Consider the following 14,616-nt stretch of genomic DNA (forward strand, 5'->3'; position numbering starts at 1 on the left):
ACGAGGAGGGGCAGCAGGCAGAGAGGCTTAAAGGAGAACTAATGGATTAAGTGTGGCCCTCCTCCCGGTGCTGAGCCACAGGTACTGAAGGAAACAGGGCCGAACTAATGCTGACAGGCCGGACACACACTATCTACTGGACTTACATATCACCTCACTTGACTTGTTGATGCCTTCGGGTGCTTCAGAAATCCCCAGCAACAATATTTGGCATACCTATATGTGTGTGTGTATGGTTATACATAAGAATGTGTGATTTCCTCTTCCAAAAAAACTTCTTTAAAAGAAATAAATCAAAATGTCATGGTCATTCTAGAGCAGGGTGTCCAAACCTTTTCCTTTGGGAGGGCCACAGCTGAAACAAAAGCCAGAACCTACAGTACTGTGTTGTGAAAATGCAAAAATGGTTCTATGCAGAAGCTGTGAGGCAGTGAGGAAAGACAATCTGGTGATCCATGTTCATAGTCTGATCTAAATTGTTTTTTCTCCTTTGTTCATGGCTTAAGATCACAGGTAAATGTTTTGCCAGGAAAGTCTTTAGAAGTTATTTTCCTCACTTGTATCTCAGGGCTTCCTTACTACTAGGATCCCAAGTTTAGGATTATGTAACTATTTAATAAGTAGGGATCCTACACATTTGAAGAGCATACCTCACAAAAATAGGAAATCATAAACAGTGATTCATGTTATATATTTTTTGTCAGAACCAACTTGTTGGTCTTTGGACCACAGGTCCCACTCTGGCCAGCCCTATTGGGACAGAAGAGAGACAGGGCTTTAACTCTTTAAGTCTCAGCTTTTCTTTTTTTGAAGACTACCTCTAGGGTAGTCATTTATTTTAAATATAGGAAACATTTTCATTTATGATTGTAGAGACTGGTAGGCCTACCAATAAATTACACATGTATTTGTTTTAACTTTTCCCACTTACACAAATTAGCTCCCATTTCAACCTTTGCAACTGATCTGTGTTACTCAGTGTGTGTAGTCCAAGACTTGCCAATAAAAATGAAAAAAGAGAAAGCCATATATAAGAAAATTGTAGAACATTTTATTTAATTGACATTACTTCAACACTGTAACACAGAATTGAACTGTCCCTGTGTTTTTAAGAACTTAAGACCACAAATGAATCCAACATAAGGCAAATGTGCATGTCAAATTTTCCAGGTCGGATGAAAAAAGAAGAGTACAATCACAACAGCTGTATGCATAAAACACTTGCACACACAGCACAAGAAATAATTCACTTATGATGACCAATCTCACATACATGCTAAAAGTTGTATGCTGCTTATTGTCGAAATATTCTCTCTTCATTTGTGAGATGGTGGTCATCTTAAAGGAACACTTTAACATTTGGGAAATTTAGTTGATGACTTCCTCAGAGTCAGTTCAGAAGATTGAAACCAGTATCATCTTTGTGTGGATAGCATCGAGACAGATCCGGCTTGTTTCGCCCAGCATAACACAAGGACTAAAGTAAACTAGCTAGCAGCTAGCCAAGAAACTAGTCCTGCTCCGTCAAATCTTCCAAAAAACTTGAATCTAGTTTAATTTACATGTTGTATCTTGTTTATGTAAAACTTTAAAAACCAAACAGCTAGGTACAGTGACCTCACACAGTATGGCTGACGCATTTTAGTTGAAATTCAAACTGTAGTTAAGACATGGAATAAAATTAACATTAGGTATGTAATGATTTCTCTCAAACTAGAATTCAAGTTGTGTAAGTGCAAGCTGCCTACCTCGTCCTCCAATGAAAGGCATTTATATTTGTATCCTTTGCCTGCCCCTTAGCGAACTATAGTTCACTAAGGGGCAGCCTATAGGCTATTGCTATTCCCTTAGCTAACAAAAAAATGTAGTAAACTAGCTAACTGTGCTGAACAGATGTGGGACATGGAAGACTTTTGGATTGGAAAAAGTCATGGACGAAGGTAAAGCAGTTTGCTGTCTTTCTTTAAATTATTTCAAACTAAATGCTTGTTAGCTAACCTTTGTTTGAATCTGACATGAGTTGACCATGTAGCATCTCAAATGTCCTCTCCCTGTCTTGTTGCCGTGTTGAGTCACAATCTTAAATTTTAGGCCCAATCCAATGAAATGTTCTCAGTTACTATAGACCAAGCTGACGATGGAAGACCTCCAGTTTGCACAGTCTAGCTACCTCTGCTGTCAATCAAACCCCAAGTTGCTTTCGGAGGTTTTGTTTTGTGACAAACTTGCTAGCTATCAAGATGAAACAGTTTGACTGTGGTCCAGTCTTAGTTCAAAGTGAGGCTAAACACCAGAGATGAACGAGAAATCAATCTTCTGTGACTTGACAGCAACAAACAAATCCACAATTTGTCTATGCACACCGACAAAATAACCATTCAGAAGTCGGCTAAAGCATATCTCAATCTGATACTGCATATGAATGAAGCACAAGTAGTCCACATTTTTACACAATCACTCAAAAAGCACATGTCACTGTTGCACCAAAAATAATACAGAGAACATCTAGCATAGTCTTCATCATTAATTATTATTATTATTATTATTATTATTATTATTATTGTTTCCCAAAGTTGTGTTTTTTGAACAGCCAACACAAAGGACAGCATTGTGCCAGTTCTTTAGCAACAATGACCTGAAGATTAACAGCCTCTACGAAACTCACACAGAAGAAACATTAGACCTTTAACCTCATGTTAACGTTACTAAAATGCATACAGTAAAACTATATTTAAATAGAAAGAAATCACAATAGCTGTGTTATACAGCAATACTGACACAATGATTCAAACAGGTTTTTGGGACAAACAGACCCAGGGTTTCCGCTATCCAGTAATTACTGTGTTATTTACCAGTAAAATCTACGACAAGTACAACATATTTAAATCTCTCCGGTCATACTCTCAAAGCGCAATTTGAATTGTATTAAAGGTAGAGGAAGCAATTCTAGAGAAAGCATATTTTTGAGTCTCATTCCCAGGACATCATATATCAACGCTCTAGGTATCAGTTGTTTCCGGGAATTGTTTTAAAGCTCAATAAATGCAAATAATATTTTACCAGAACATCTCCCATTTGTGCATGACAAAGAAATCTTTCAAGACTCGTGGACTTGCACCAAATTGATTTGACAGAAACCCTGCAGTAACCATCTGGGTAATGCTTCTAGTGGACACGTTCTTGTGGTAATCACTTCAGGGATAAGGGGACGGTAGAATTTTTCGTTTTACTTTGGAAAAGTTAGAAGAAGTCGGAGTTACCATGGAAATGACACATGAAACAATAAAAACACTACATTTCCTATTATTACTGTATGCAGACACGCACGCACACACACACACACTTGTTATGTCATATTTCCACATGTACAGTACAATAAACCACGAAACAACGTTCAAATGTAGGCATTATTACAGAGATACTGTGGTTTACATTCACATGGTTTCTCTGAATGGGTGAGGAGTGTATGCTTCCTGTGCTCCACAGATGGTGGCGGGGTCAGGTGGGAAACTACAGGCAAAAATGGAGGCACATTCCTCTCCTGAGGCAGAGGGGTAAGGGAGGATTTTTTTTCAACTTTTTCCTTTTTTAAAAAATTCTTTACAACAAACTCTCACACCTCTTCAGCAAAGAATCTGGAGGCCTTGGGTAGTAGCCGGTGGTGCAGGGCTTGTCAGGAGAAAACCTGAGGAACTTGTAATCCAGAGGGAGATCTAGAAAGAGTCAAATCAAACAAAAATGTCAATTGCAAGTTATTCACTACATGTGCAGGCCTCCTGTATGTTTAATTCACCACTGCTGCTGAAAAGTAACAACAAATGTTCAAGAATAATAATTCATTCCTCAGTGGAAAAGCACACTTTGTTCTAAACAGCAGGTAGTAATCACTGAGGCCAGAGAATGTTGGACTCGCTTGCGTTTGATCCTTTGCCTCCAAAGAGAAAACAACAATAAATTACAGCCCTGCTAACTCAAGTGGGATGAAAGTGACTACGAGTTAGTTTCAAACATACATGGGCCTTAACATCCACATTGGCTGTTACATATAGACAGAGAAAATGGCAAGGTGCAGTTTAGGATGTGCAGATCCAGGAAGCAAAGGTAATAAATTAATTTTCTTTCTGGCGAGCTAACACATGTCAAGAAGCTACAGATGTGTGGGTTTGAGTAAAAGGTATGACTGTTTTGAAGTATATCAAACGCAGCTAGCTACAATGTCCTGGACTGCACTGTGCAGAGGGTCTCCACCCTGACAATCCTGCCTTTACTGGACAAAGTTAAGGTTAGTTTGATTTTGTGGCTGTAAAAACCTGATTGATGAACTTGGACATCCTGTACACTTGAAATTGCAAAGCATTACTCCTTGAAATTGGCTCAGTGACTTGATAGTATTTTCTGTTTTTTCAATAGCAACCTGCTATGCAACTATCAGTGCTATTACACGTAATTGACAAAGAAGTGTCTGAAATGTCTGAGTAGCTGATTACTCATATCTTTTTCTCCATACAGTTACAACAGGTCTGCCAAACCAAACCTTCCAAAAATGAGAAAATGAAGCCTGGAATGTTTTGTCTTCAATACGGTATTAATAAAAGAAAATGAAAAAGGGGTCTCAAAAGATCTCAACACTTTGACTGCGTTCACACTAAGACTGCAGTCCCAAAACATAAATAAAACTTTGTTCACTTTTGCCGAGGCCAGACCGAGAAACTAAGCCCCTTGAATAAAGGCCTCTGTATGCTTTAAAAGCACTGCATGAGGGATCGTCATACCATTTCTGCAACTTTCCAAAATACAATCTGACAATCAATGCTCACTTCAAGCAGCAATTAGCCTGGATTTGAAATTCCTTCTCAAGTTCTATTTTCTCATTCCTCTTACAATTAACTTTCTTTTGACAATTGAGTTCAACACCATGAATGTCTTCAAGGAAAGTATGCGCACAGTTGATCATGTCAGTACTACAGACATGGAAAAGAGCTCTTGAAAAGAAATCCAGGGGCAGTGAGATTCAGCCAGAAGAAGGTCATAATAGCAGTCTTTTTCGCCCACCTGTGAGTGTGCTATTCAGAACAGGTATGAACACTTTTACAGATATGAACACTCTTTATATGAAGAACTCTGAGCAGTCCTTCCAGAAAAATGCGGAGTTTTTTTGTGATTGTTGCGGGCAAAAATCCTTGATTATGCGGCACGTTTTCTTAAAAAATGCGATGGAATATGCAGGATATTTATGCAATTTTATGCAATGAAATTGCGGGAATTTGCAAAAATTGCGGGAACTTGCAAAAACTGCGATTTGATGAATAAGAAAAAAAAAAAGATTCCCCCAAAACTCTGTTACTAGGCTCACAAGGCTACTACCTTAATGTAAAGAGTCATTTCTAATGACTTCCTATGATAAGCAAGCATACTACATCACAGAAAGTGCTGGGAATAATTAAGTTCTCAGCTTTCCGATGACATCACTTCATAACGTTCCCAAGGCAACAGGAGGAAAATGGCTGCTCTTGTGTGAAGTAAACACAACATTTTTCAACTTTCTGTGAAGATATATGTGACTTTTTTGCAACGAAAATGCAGGGATTATGAAATCATGCAAGCCCCGCATATTTTGCGCGGAAATCGGCGACTTATGCGGCCAAAGTGCGGCGTCTTTGAAAAAATGCGGCCCCCGCATAAATGTGGGGACTTTGGCTGATTATGCGTTGAATTATGCGATCGCATAATCGCGTTTTTCTGGAGGGACTGTCTGAGGTCTTTAAAACCTTCTGAGGGCGCACTCACACTGGGCAATGCCTCAGCACGTTTGAACCCCAAAGTCCAGTTTGTTTGACTAGCGGGAGTGCTCTGCACTGTACTCAAGTACGGTACACTTTCTTGGCCCTGGCACGGTCGGAAGAGGTGTGCTTTGGCAAGGTATGATTGCACGAGCAGAAGCACAGGTGTGCAACGTGGACATGAAGTACAATCATGTGTATTACACCACCTTGCATAATCAAGAAATCCAGGAGTGTGACAGGGCCGTCTATGGCCGTCTGACACAAAGCCACAAAAAAGTCAGTAAAGTCATGTTCTCTGTGTTGTTCTGCAGTGTGCTGCGGCCATGCTACGACTTGATGACGTTTGTACAAGAGGTAACCGTGGTTTGGCCCGGTTTCAGCCGGAGCAATGTGAGTGCAGGCCAGCAGGGACTGGGGAGGAGGGACAGTTGTGCTTCAGCACATTACGGAGCAACTGGGCCAAGTGTGAGTGTGCCCTGACTTGAGTTCCAGTCAAACTGTGGTGTGCTTTTGCAGATCAACATGATTATGGTGAACTGGGACGATTTCATTCAAGCTCACACTCAAATGATCAGTGTGAAAAAAGCCTTAAGCTCATCGTTTTAAAGGAGACTGGTACCATTTTCCGAGGAACTGCTCTGCAGCGGTGGTGGTTGGAGCTTATTCCAAATTTGGCTGCACATCTGCATCTGGTTCAGTGTCTGACTTGATTCTTGTGAATGTTTCTGTGTTGAAATGATGGTGAGAAAGTGTTTGATGTGGAAATGAATATTTTTAACCACTAAAATTTTAACATCAGATTGTTTGCTCCTGTTTCTACATCATGATTTTGATTCTCGGGCATGTTTTGGGGAACATATGGGTGCATTTACAGGAATACACTGGAAAACATTCACATTGCTTGGTTTTAGAAAATAAAACATGAGTTTTGCTTTTGTCACCATGTTTATAAACTGAAGAAAGTTAGTGTAACAGATTTGTTCCTTTATCTACTGAACTGCAGAGAAAAAAACAGGTTGATGTGAGAGTAAAACCTTTATTCCTTATTTCCTGTTTTAGTCTAATAGTAAGAAGCCATCATCTTTTATGATTTGGTCCCAGTTTAAACAGCTTTAGGTTTATTTATACCTATGTATATATTTATAATTTTAAAATTTTGGTTGATGGCCAGTTCAACATTTCTTTGGTGGGCTGTGCTTAGGGAATTATGCATTTCTACATCCTGGCTACCTCCCTGGCACAAATAGGGTGAACCTTGCTTTTAAGTTTAAGTGATTGGAATTATTTAGTGATTGATAACAGTATCTGTGTTAAAAAGATATAACCTGAATGGTGAATAAGACTTGACTCAATCGTTATTTGTTTGTATTAGCCACACTCACATTTATTATTTAAGTTCTGTTTTAACACTGTACTCTGACACTGTCTGGAACAACGTTTTGTCTCCTTCCACATACCTGCTATGTGCTCCACACTAGGGATGGCCATGGTGCTGTATTTATGAATGCAATGGCAGCACCAGGTCAGTTTCTGGCTCTCCTCGTCCCCTCCTCCGCTGTTATGTATGTCAACAAAGTAGGAGCCCCACTGATTGGACACGGCAGAGGGGGCCTTCATGCCCTGATCCTGTTGAGACAGTCGAAACAAAACTATGTAACTGTGTTTCATTTTTGCAAACATGTACAGACCTGATAAGAGGAGAAGGGAATTCTACCCTGAGCATGGGTAATATAGCAAGACTTTAAACTGGCTTTAACCCAAACTGCTTTGAGGGTAAGTGTGACTACAGCTTGAATCATTATTTCCGAGAAATTCCCCGCTGTCGTACTCATAATCGCTCGTAGAACATCAATATATTTTAAACACAGAAACATGTGATGAGCAGCGATCGTTGTGACAACAGGATGTGGTGTAGCAAGACAGAAACCTCCCAAACCAAACTGATACATTTGTGCTTTGCTAATGTATCATATTAGCTAATGTGAGCAAGAACTACTCAGTGATAAGATCAAAATATCTGTGATCATCAAGTTGTCATGGAGAATTGTACCCAATACATTTCTGAAAATAACATTTGGAAGGAACCAAAACACAGAACAAAACAGGACTGCCTGAGGTATTTATAAAGATGGGGTATTAATACACTTCAGCATGCTGATGCAGAACTCTCTCACCTAATTCAACACAGATGACAGGGTTGGAACTCATCACAGTATACTGCTTACTCCTCTGCAGTATTAAGTGCATGCATGGGAATTAGACCACTGCCTTGTCACTGCCATCAGATTGGGTATTTGAGATAATGCTGATAAATGAAAATACGACAAGCCAAAAGAAAAAGGAAGTCATCTTTCTCATGAACATCAAGATTGCAACAGTGTCAGTAATGTTCTCATCTGGCTCGATTTAAAGGAGCTGATCTGTAAGACAACGGCTGTGTTAAACTCAAACAGAATTATTACCACCTGTCATATTGGTGTTACAAATGTTCCTCTGTGCTTATCTAAATAAAACAAAATTTACATACTTACTTTTAAGACATCTCCTCTTTAATACAGCACTAAAACTGCACTCACCAAATTAATTGACCTCTCCCCCAAACAGTGATCATCAAATCATCGTTAAAGATATAATATGTAAGATTTCTACATCAAAAATGTCTAAAAATAACTAGAGCTTTGTTATGTATTTTGTTATGTTGAGTAGAATCCGATGTGTTTATTCCTCCAGAAGTTCTGACTTTGCACCCAACTCTCTGTCCACTGTCCGGCTCTGAACTGAGCAACACTCTGCAAATGTTTTTTGTTTTGTTTTGCTAGAGAGACCCCCAGTGACAGAAATTACATACTGGGCATTTAAGTGACCATAACTACACAAGCGGGTGCGTCTTTGGGTATCTCAACGTGTTGTAGCAGTGTTCCAGTGTTGTACTCACTGCTTAGAGAGATACTCACTAGTGATACACTGGTTTAATACCTGCACCTACCCAGGCCCTTATGAGGGCATATCTGTGCCGCCCAACCCTTTCTCCCCCACTCACAGTAGTGGGAAAATCTTTGCTAAATAAATCGAGTAAATCAAACAAATACATTGTTCCATGCTTATGAATTGTTCCAAATGGCAGTATTTACTGTTGAATGGCAGTGAAAGAAGTTTTGAACAAGTTTAAACACAAACTTACACAAAAAAGAAAAACGCTTCCTTCACATCATAACGGTGAACTGTTACAAAAAAGGTGTCTTCTACTCAGAAGTGTTTTAGCCTAGTGTTTGACTGCACTGTGCAGTAAAAGAAGAGTCCACAGTTCCAGAATTAAACCTATTTCTTAACCCTTAGAGTGCATGGCTAGCTGAGCTAAAAGCACCCTCACTGGATGCACTAGTTGCTGGAATGCACAGCACCGCTTGAGCCAGCATAGAGAGGAGAGGATCTGTTTAACAGCCATTTCTTCAAAAGACAAGGACATCCTCCTGGCACTCATCGACAGTTAAGTGACTCAGATAACGCTGCTTTGCCACTCATTGCCCATACGGCCAAACCCCTGAATATTTTCTTGTAAGCTGACCAAACCACCCAGCCCACGGGCTCAAAAACTGTAACACGAGAGCAAAGGGGTAAGGAATGGATTAATGCTCTAATGAAAGCTGCAGTCATTAGCATGTCTGCCTAACTGCCTACAGTACTAACTTATTTCAAAGGCAAAGAAGCACATCATTAACTGACTTCATTAATATGTGGGCTAACATTTAAAACAAAGCCCTGTTCACAGATGGCACCACTGTATTGTATTTCCCCACTGTGTGAAGTTGGGCTTGGATGCTATCAGAGTTTAGGCTCACATTGTGATGTGTCCTGTTTTTTGTTGGCTTGGGGAAGTTTATACTTCAGCAACTCCAGCAAATCTTGTCCGAGATGTGTTACATTTGCCAAACACATGAGTTATTATAACATTTTTGTTTGAACTTAGTTACTTTCACAAAATATTATATAGAATGTGATGACATCTGTCAGTTCATTCACATTGTTACTAGAAGTAATTGGTATGAATGCCCAAGAATTACATTACTGTAACTGTCTGTTAACTTGTTTTGTTACTTTAACATCGTCTGGTCCAGGAACAACAGATTAGCCTGACAAATCTGCCCAAAGTCCCTCAGGAAATGAAAAAAAAGACAGATAAGAGTTCATAGTTGGGGTGACACATTTGGAAATGTGTTCATTTATTATCTACAAAAATACACAGTGCACCACCCACGGACTTATGTGAGTTCATCCCTGTCAGCTGATATGGGCGTATTTCCTCTTGAAGCCAGCTTTGTTGAATGGTGCTATCAGACTTAACTTTTATTGTCAACTCAAGGCCTCTTCCTCTAAGCTTTACCCTGACTCCTTTGTTCCATCCACAGATCTTTGTTTAAACATGAGCTGTTGTTCTAGAATTCCTGATAAGTTCAGTGCAGCCATCCTGCAGATGTACTTTGCCCCAAAACAAGAACCTGGAGAATTTCATTTTGCTTTTATTTAGCTTGGTGGCAATATAGTAGATTAAGACAGGACAGTCCAGTTATCCCCACTTGGGGGCTGTTACGGAATCTGATTTGCCCCACCTGACTTTGTTGTACCAATACCACATTCAAGGTTGCATTACCAACTAGGTAATGTGGGCAAAGAGGATCTGTTTAATGGCCAAGGGGCCCTAGAAGCCTCATGTTCACTGCTTATCATTTGATTTGGATAATTTGTTTATTTGCAAAGTTGATATGGAATTTGCACCACTATAATACAGTATCAACTAGGGTATTTGTGTTTGATCATCTGTCCAGGGCCCGGTCAGCAGGACAAGCAAGATGGTCCATCTCCAGCAACATCTTCCAGCTCCTCGTGGGGAATCCCACGGCATTCCCAAACCTACTGAGATATAAAGTCTCTCCAGTATGTTCTGTGGTCTACTTTGTATTTTTACAATTCACACCTTTAAAGGGAGCCAAGACACATAAAAACAATGATGCAAAAGAACCTTATAGGGACGCATCAACTAACACCAAGGGAATATGGTGGCACTCCATGGTGGCCAGAGGAAGAGGAAGAAGCTCACAGAGGTGGGGGTGGGGGCTGGGGATTGAAGGGTGGAGGTTAGCGTGCAGGAACTGTTGCTAAATGGAAACAGCTGCTTCAGTGAACTTACCTCAAACTTTCCCTTTTTCTCCAACGGCTCCACTTGGGCCTCATTGGACATTGCGGCGTCACTCTTCGGGACACCCTCCCCCTCCATTTCCTCCACGATCATCACTGTCTCCCACTTCCCAAAGCTACTGGCAGGGAACATGTCCGACCTCATGCTATCTCCAAAGTACACTACCTGCAGGGTTAGCAAAAAAGAAGGTGACAAACAGGACAACTTGTTTAATTTGAAGCGCTACACATTAGTGCTGTGGTCAAGTTGCACTTCAGATGAATTCTTCTCTTAGCAAGAGTCAAAGTAAAATGGCATGTGTTATGGCCCCCCAGGGTGATCTAGACCAGACATGACAAGTCTGCAAAAGTCATCACAACCTCTTTGACCATCACATCTCTTTTGTCCTCTACGTCTGGAAAAAAAGCAGGCTGGGGCAGGCTTTACTGAAGCACATTCCAAAACTGAAGTGCAGGTGCATGTTGCTCAAAGCTTTAAAACCCATTTCCACGAACGCTTATTTTCTATTCCCTTCCCAGTGGCAGAGGAAATGGAGTGAGGAGAGGAGAATGCGGAAGATTAAAATGACAAGAAACAGAAGTCTGCTGACATGCTGAACACAGGGAAAGGGCTTTACAGTAAAAGCAGCTAAAAAGTGAAAAGACAACAGCTTTACTGTCTGGTTAAAGGTGCAGTTGGTAAGTCTTATAAAAGTAACTTTTTGTCATATTTGCTAAAACTGTCACTATGTAAAGACATCATTACATGAAACTAGTAATCTGTAAAAAAAAAAAAACAGGCTCATTTAGCCCCACCTACTGCTCCTACTGCAATTTGCCAGAATCCACCGCGCCCGAACAAAAAGAACCAATCAGAGCCAGGATGGTGTCTGATGGAGTGTCTGACAGCTGTCAATCACTGCTCACGCACACACTGCGGACAGCCCCCTCCCCCTTCCTCCTCAGCTCATGCTAGCTCTCGGTCAAGCTCATATCTCTGAGAGTGGCTTCAGGAGCTCAGAGAAAGTAATGGCACAGCAACAACCATCAGCGAGGAAAAAACTACCGATACCTCCGTCACCAACAACAGCATACACGGCAAAGACGAGTAAAAAGAGGAAGCCAGAGCCGGAGCCACTACTCCGTAGTGCATGTGATGTTACTGTGATGTTGCAGTCGGGCTAACGTTAGCTTGTTTCCGATGCTAGGGCTAACGTTACTGGTTGGCGTTGTTTTATTAGAAAGTAGCAGAAAATATCTTTATGAAGTGACCTGGCAGTCTTATCGGTTTTGTTTTTGTCCTCATAATTATGTTAACGTTTCTGTGCTCTCACAGATAAATGTTGTCATACGTGGTTTACTGGCCATTTAGCAATATTCACGACAGTTTTGGTTATAAAAAAACATCGAAGTAACTTACTGAAATCAGTGTGTGCTGGGTTTTTACTGGATACATATTGCTGTAGATTACTTTTCATGTTGACATGATTTATTTCTGCTCGTTTGTTGGCCAGCAATGTTGACTATTCACAACAGTAATGTCTAACGTCGCGGCCAGCCTCGGAGGCAGGGCAGGAGTGCAGCGGAGAGGGAGGGGGAGGGATCTGAAAGTTGTACTTGTTCAAATTTAATGCTAAGTCCTCTCTCTCCTCAAAGTTACCGACTGCACCTTTAATTGTCACCACTCCATACCAAAGACAATTATTACAGTTAATTAACAAATCCTTTAAACTTTTAATATTTGACACGAGTGCTTTCTAGTCAGTTTTAGATTTTCTGATGCTCTTTCTTTAAACCATTCTTAACCCTTACCCTGACACTAACAATAACCATTGGTTACCATCCATTTCTGTACAGCAAGGAAATAAGACTCCCAGAGGTTTCTTTACTAACTTAACCCATCAAATCAACTGGTGAGCTTGCACTCATTTTAGTTAGTAATTGTGTAGGTTAAAAGTCCTTAAAACAAGAGTCTGCCTACTGACTTGATCATTTCTGTCTACTCGAGCAAATTTCAAGAAAGTGGTAATAGATCTTTATACCAAGCTGATATGAATTGAATTCAGGATTCAGGGGTCCTTGAGGGGGTTCCAGGGAGGTGCTCAGCAAAGAGGGGAATAATTGTTTTCACTGTAATTCAATCCATTAATAACACAATGGCAGACTATATGACTATTTTGTTCATGGGTTTCATACACTTCTTGTAGTAAACATCTACAAGAAAATGTCTAATCAGATGGGGGACAACGAGACAAAATCAGCATGGCAGCATCGACAATTACATTTTTTAATTCGAAGTTCAAGATTGTGACGAAATTTCGATCGATCTCGATTTAAAATCAAAATCGTGACACCCTTAGTAGTGATAAAGTTTGTGATAATGTGCCTGTTAAGAAAGAGGCAAAAGCGGAGGCAGTGCTGTAGGAGGGTTAGGGTTGGTCTGTGTGGCCAATAAATACATTGCAGCATCAGAGTTTTTTACACTTTACCAATGAGAGAAATTGATGACAAATGCATTTCCAGTACTTTCAGATGTCTGTCATTGGTCTAATTTCTTTGCTGTGTCCTATATTTGTCTAGCTTGAACCACTGACAACGCTGCCAACCACAATCTCTGGTGGTGTTGCACGTTCCAAATATAGACCTTCAATGTGATCTCTGGTTGTCAAATTCAGGTCGTAGCTCAAGGCTGAAAATTTTAATATTTCTGTCTGTTTCTCCCCAACCCAAGCCAATATCCAACCTCAATGAAATCTGAAGACCTGAACCTTTCATTTAGCCTCAGTAATGTGAGTAAAACTTACCTATGTGGAAGAGCCATCTAGTAAAAATCATGTTCTTTATCATCATCAGAAATCTTTAGGATGAACCTGATAAAACGGAAAAATGTAAACTGTTTATGGACATCACAAACAGGGATGACACACATGCCCGTTTATGTGTGTGCATGTCTTACTAAATTGACCTCTCTACAGGAGTCAGAAGGCTCTAAAGAGGATGTAAGGCATTTCAGTAGCTGTGTCTCATCCCTCCCCCTCACAGAGTTGTGCTATGTCTCAGGCCAGCCCTCCACATGTAAACAAACAGATGGACTAATCGGGGTGCTGTGGGCCAGGCCTGTGGGGAGGGGGAGCTGCAGGAATCATATTTCTACCAGACTTTCCCAGAAATGCCCACAGCTGGTGTTCGTACCCTGCACCTCTTAATTCTCAGCAGTGCTGCAGCCAGAGTCATGGGATCACTATGATAAATATTTACAGAGGCCAAGGATTGCAGCATGGAGGCGACGTATTATAGAAGAGATTCATTGTGGATAAATACAGTCACACTAGCCTGAACAAGACTGAGCTCTGCATGAGGGAAAGCCCCATGAATGGAATCAGACTGCAGGCTACAGTTAAATCAGCTGGGCAGATGCTGATGACACTGTTCCATATTTGTAAATGCAGCCTTTAGTTGTTGTCTTTTATCCTTAACCCTGAACATGACTATGCTTTCTACAGCACAGCTTATTTTGGTGTAGTGTCAAGTTATCAAACCCTTGCTGAACAGCCCCATGGTAGGACTAACCAATACAAAGAGTGTTATGCATAGACATTTACTGAGTGCTTTAACTGATATGCTGCAAATAATCTATGTTTCTGTGTTCTTAATCTTTAAT

At 40.5% G+C, this 14,616-nt stretch overlaps 1 protein-coding gene across 1 annotated transcript in view; it reads right to left on the reverse strand.

Annotated features, from left to right (window-relative positions):
- Positions 1-1,031: 1,031 nt before the first annotated feature.
- The window catches only part of nt5dc1 (5'-nucleotidase domain containing 1), an 82,077-nt gene continuing 68,492 nt past the window's right edge, over positions 1,032-14,616 (reverse strand). The window contains exons 10-12 of the mRNA XM_073492282.1: positions 10,969-11,142; positions 7,241-7,409; positions 1,032-3,713 (exon numbers count right to left, since the gene is read on the reverse strand). Coding sequence (XP_073348383.1) covers positions 3,601-3,713; positions 7,241-7,409; positions 10,969-11,142 — 456 coding nt within the window. The 3' untranslated portion in view covers positions 1,032-3,600. The remainder of the gene's footprint in view (positions 3,714-7,240; positions 7,410-10,968; positions 11,143-14,616) is intronic.

The sequence above is a fragment of the Pagrus major genome, chromosome 22, assembly GCF_040436345.1.
Source record: "Pagrus major chromosome 22, Pma_NU_1.0".
Lineage (NCBI taxonomy): Eukaryota > Metazoa > Chordata > Actinopteri > Spariformes > Sparidae > Pagrus > Pagrus major.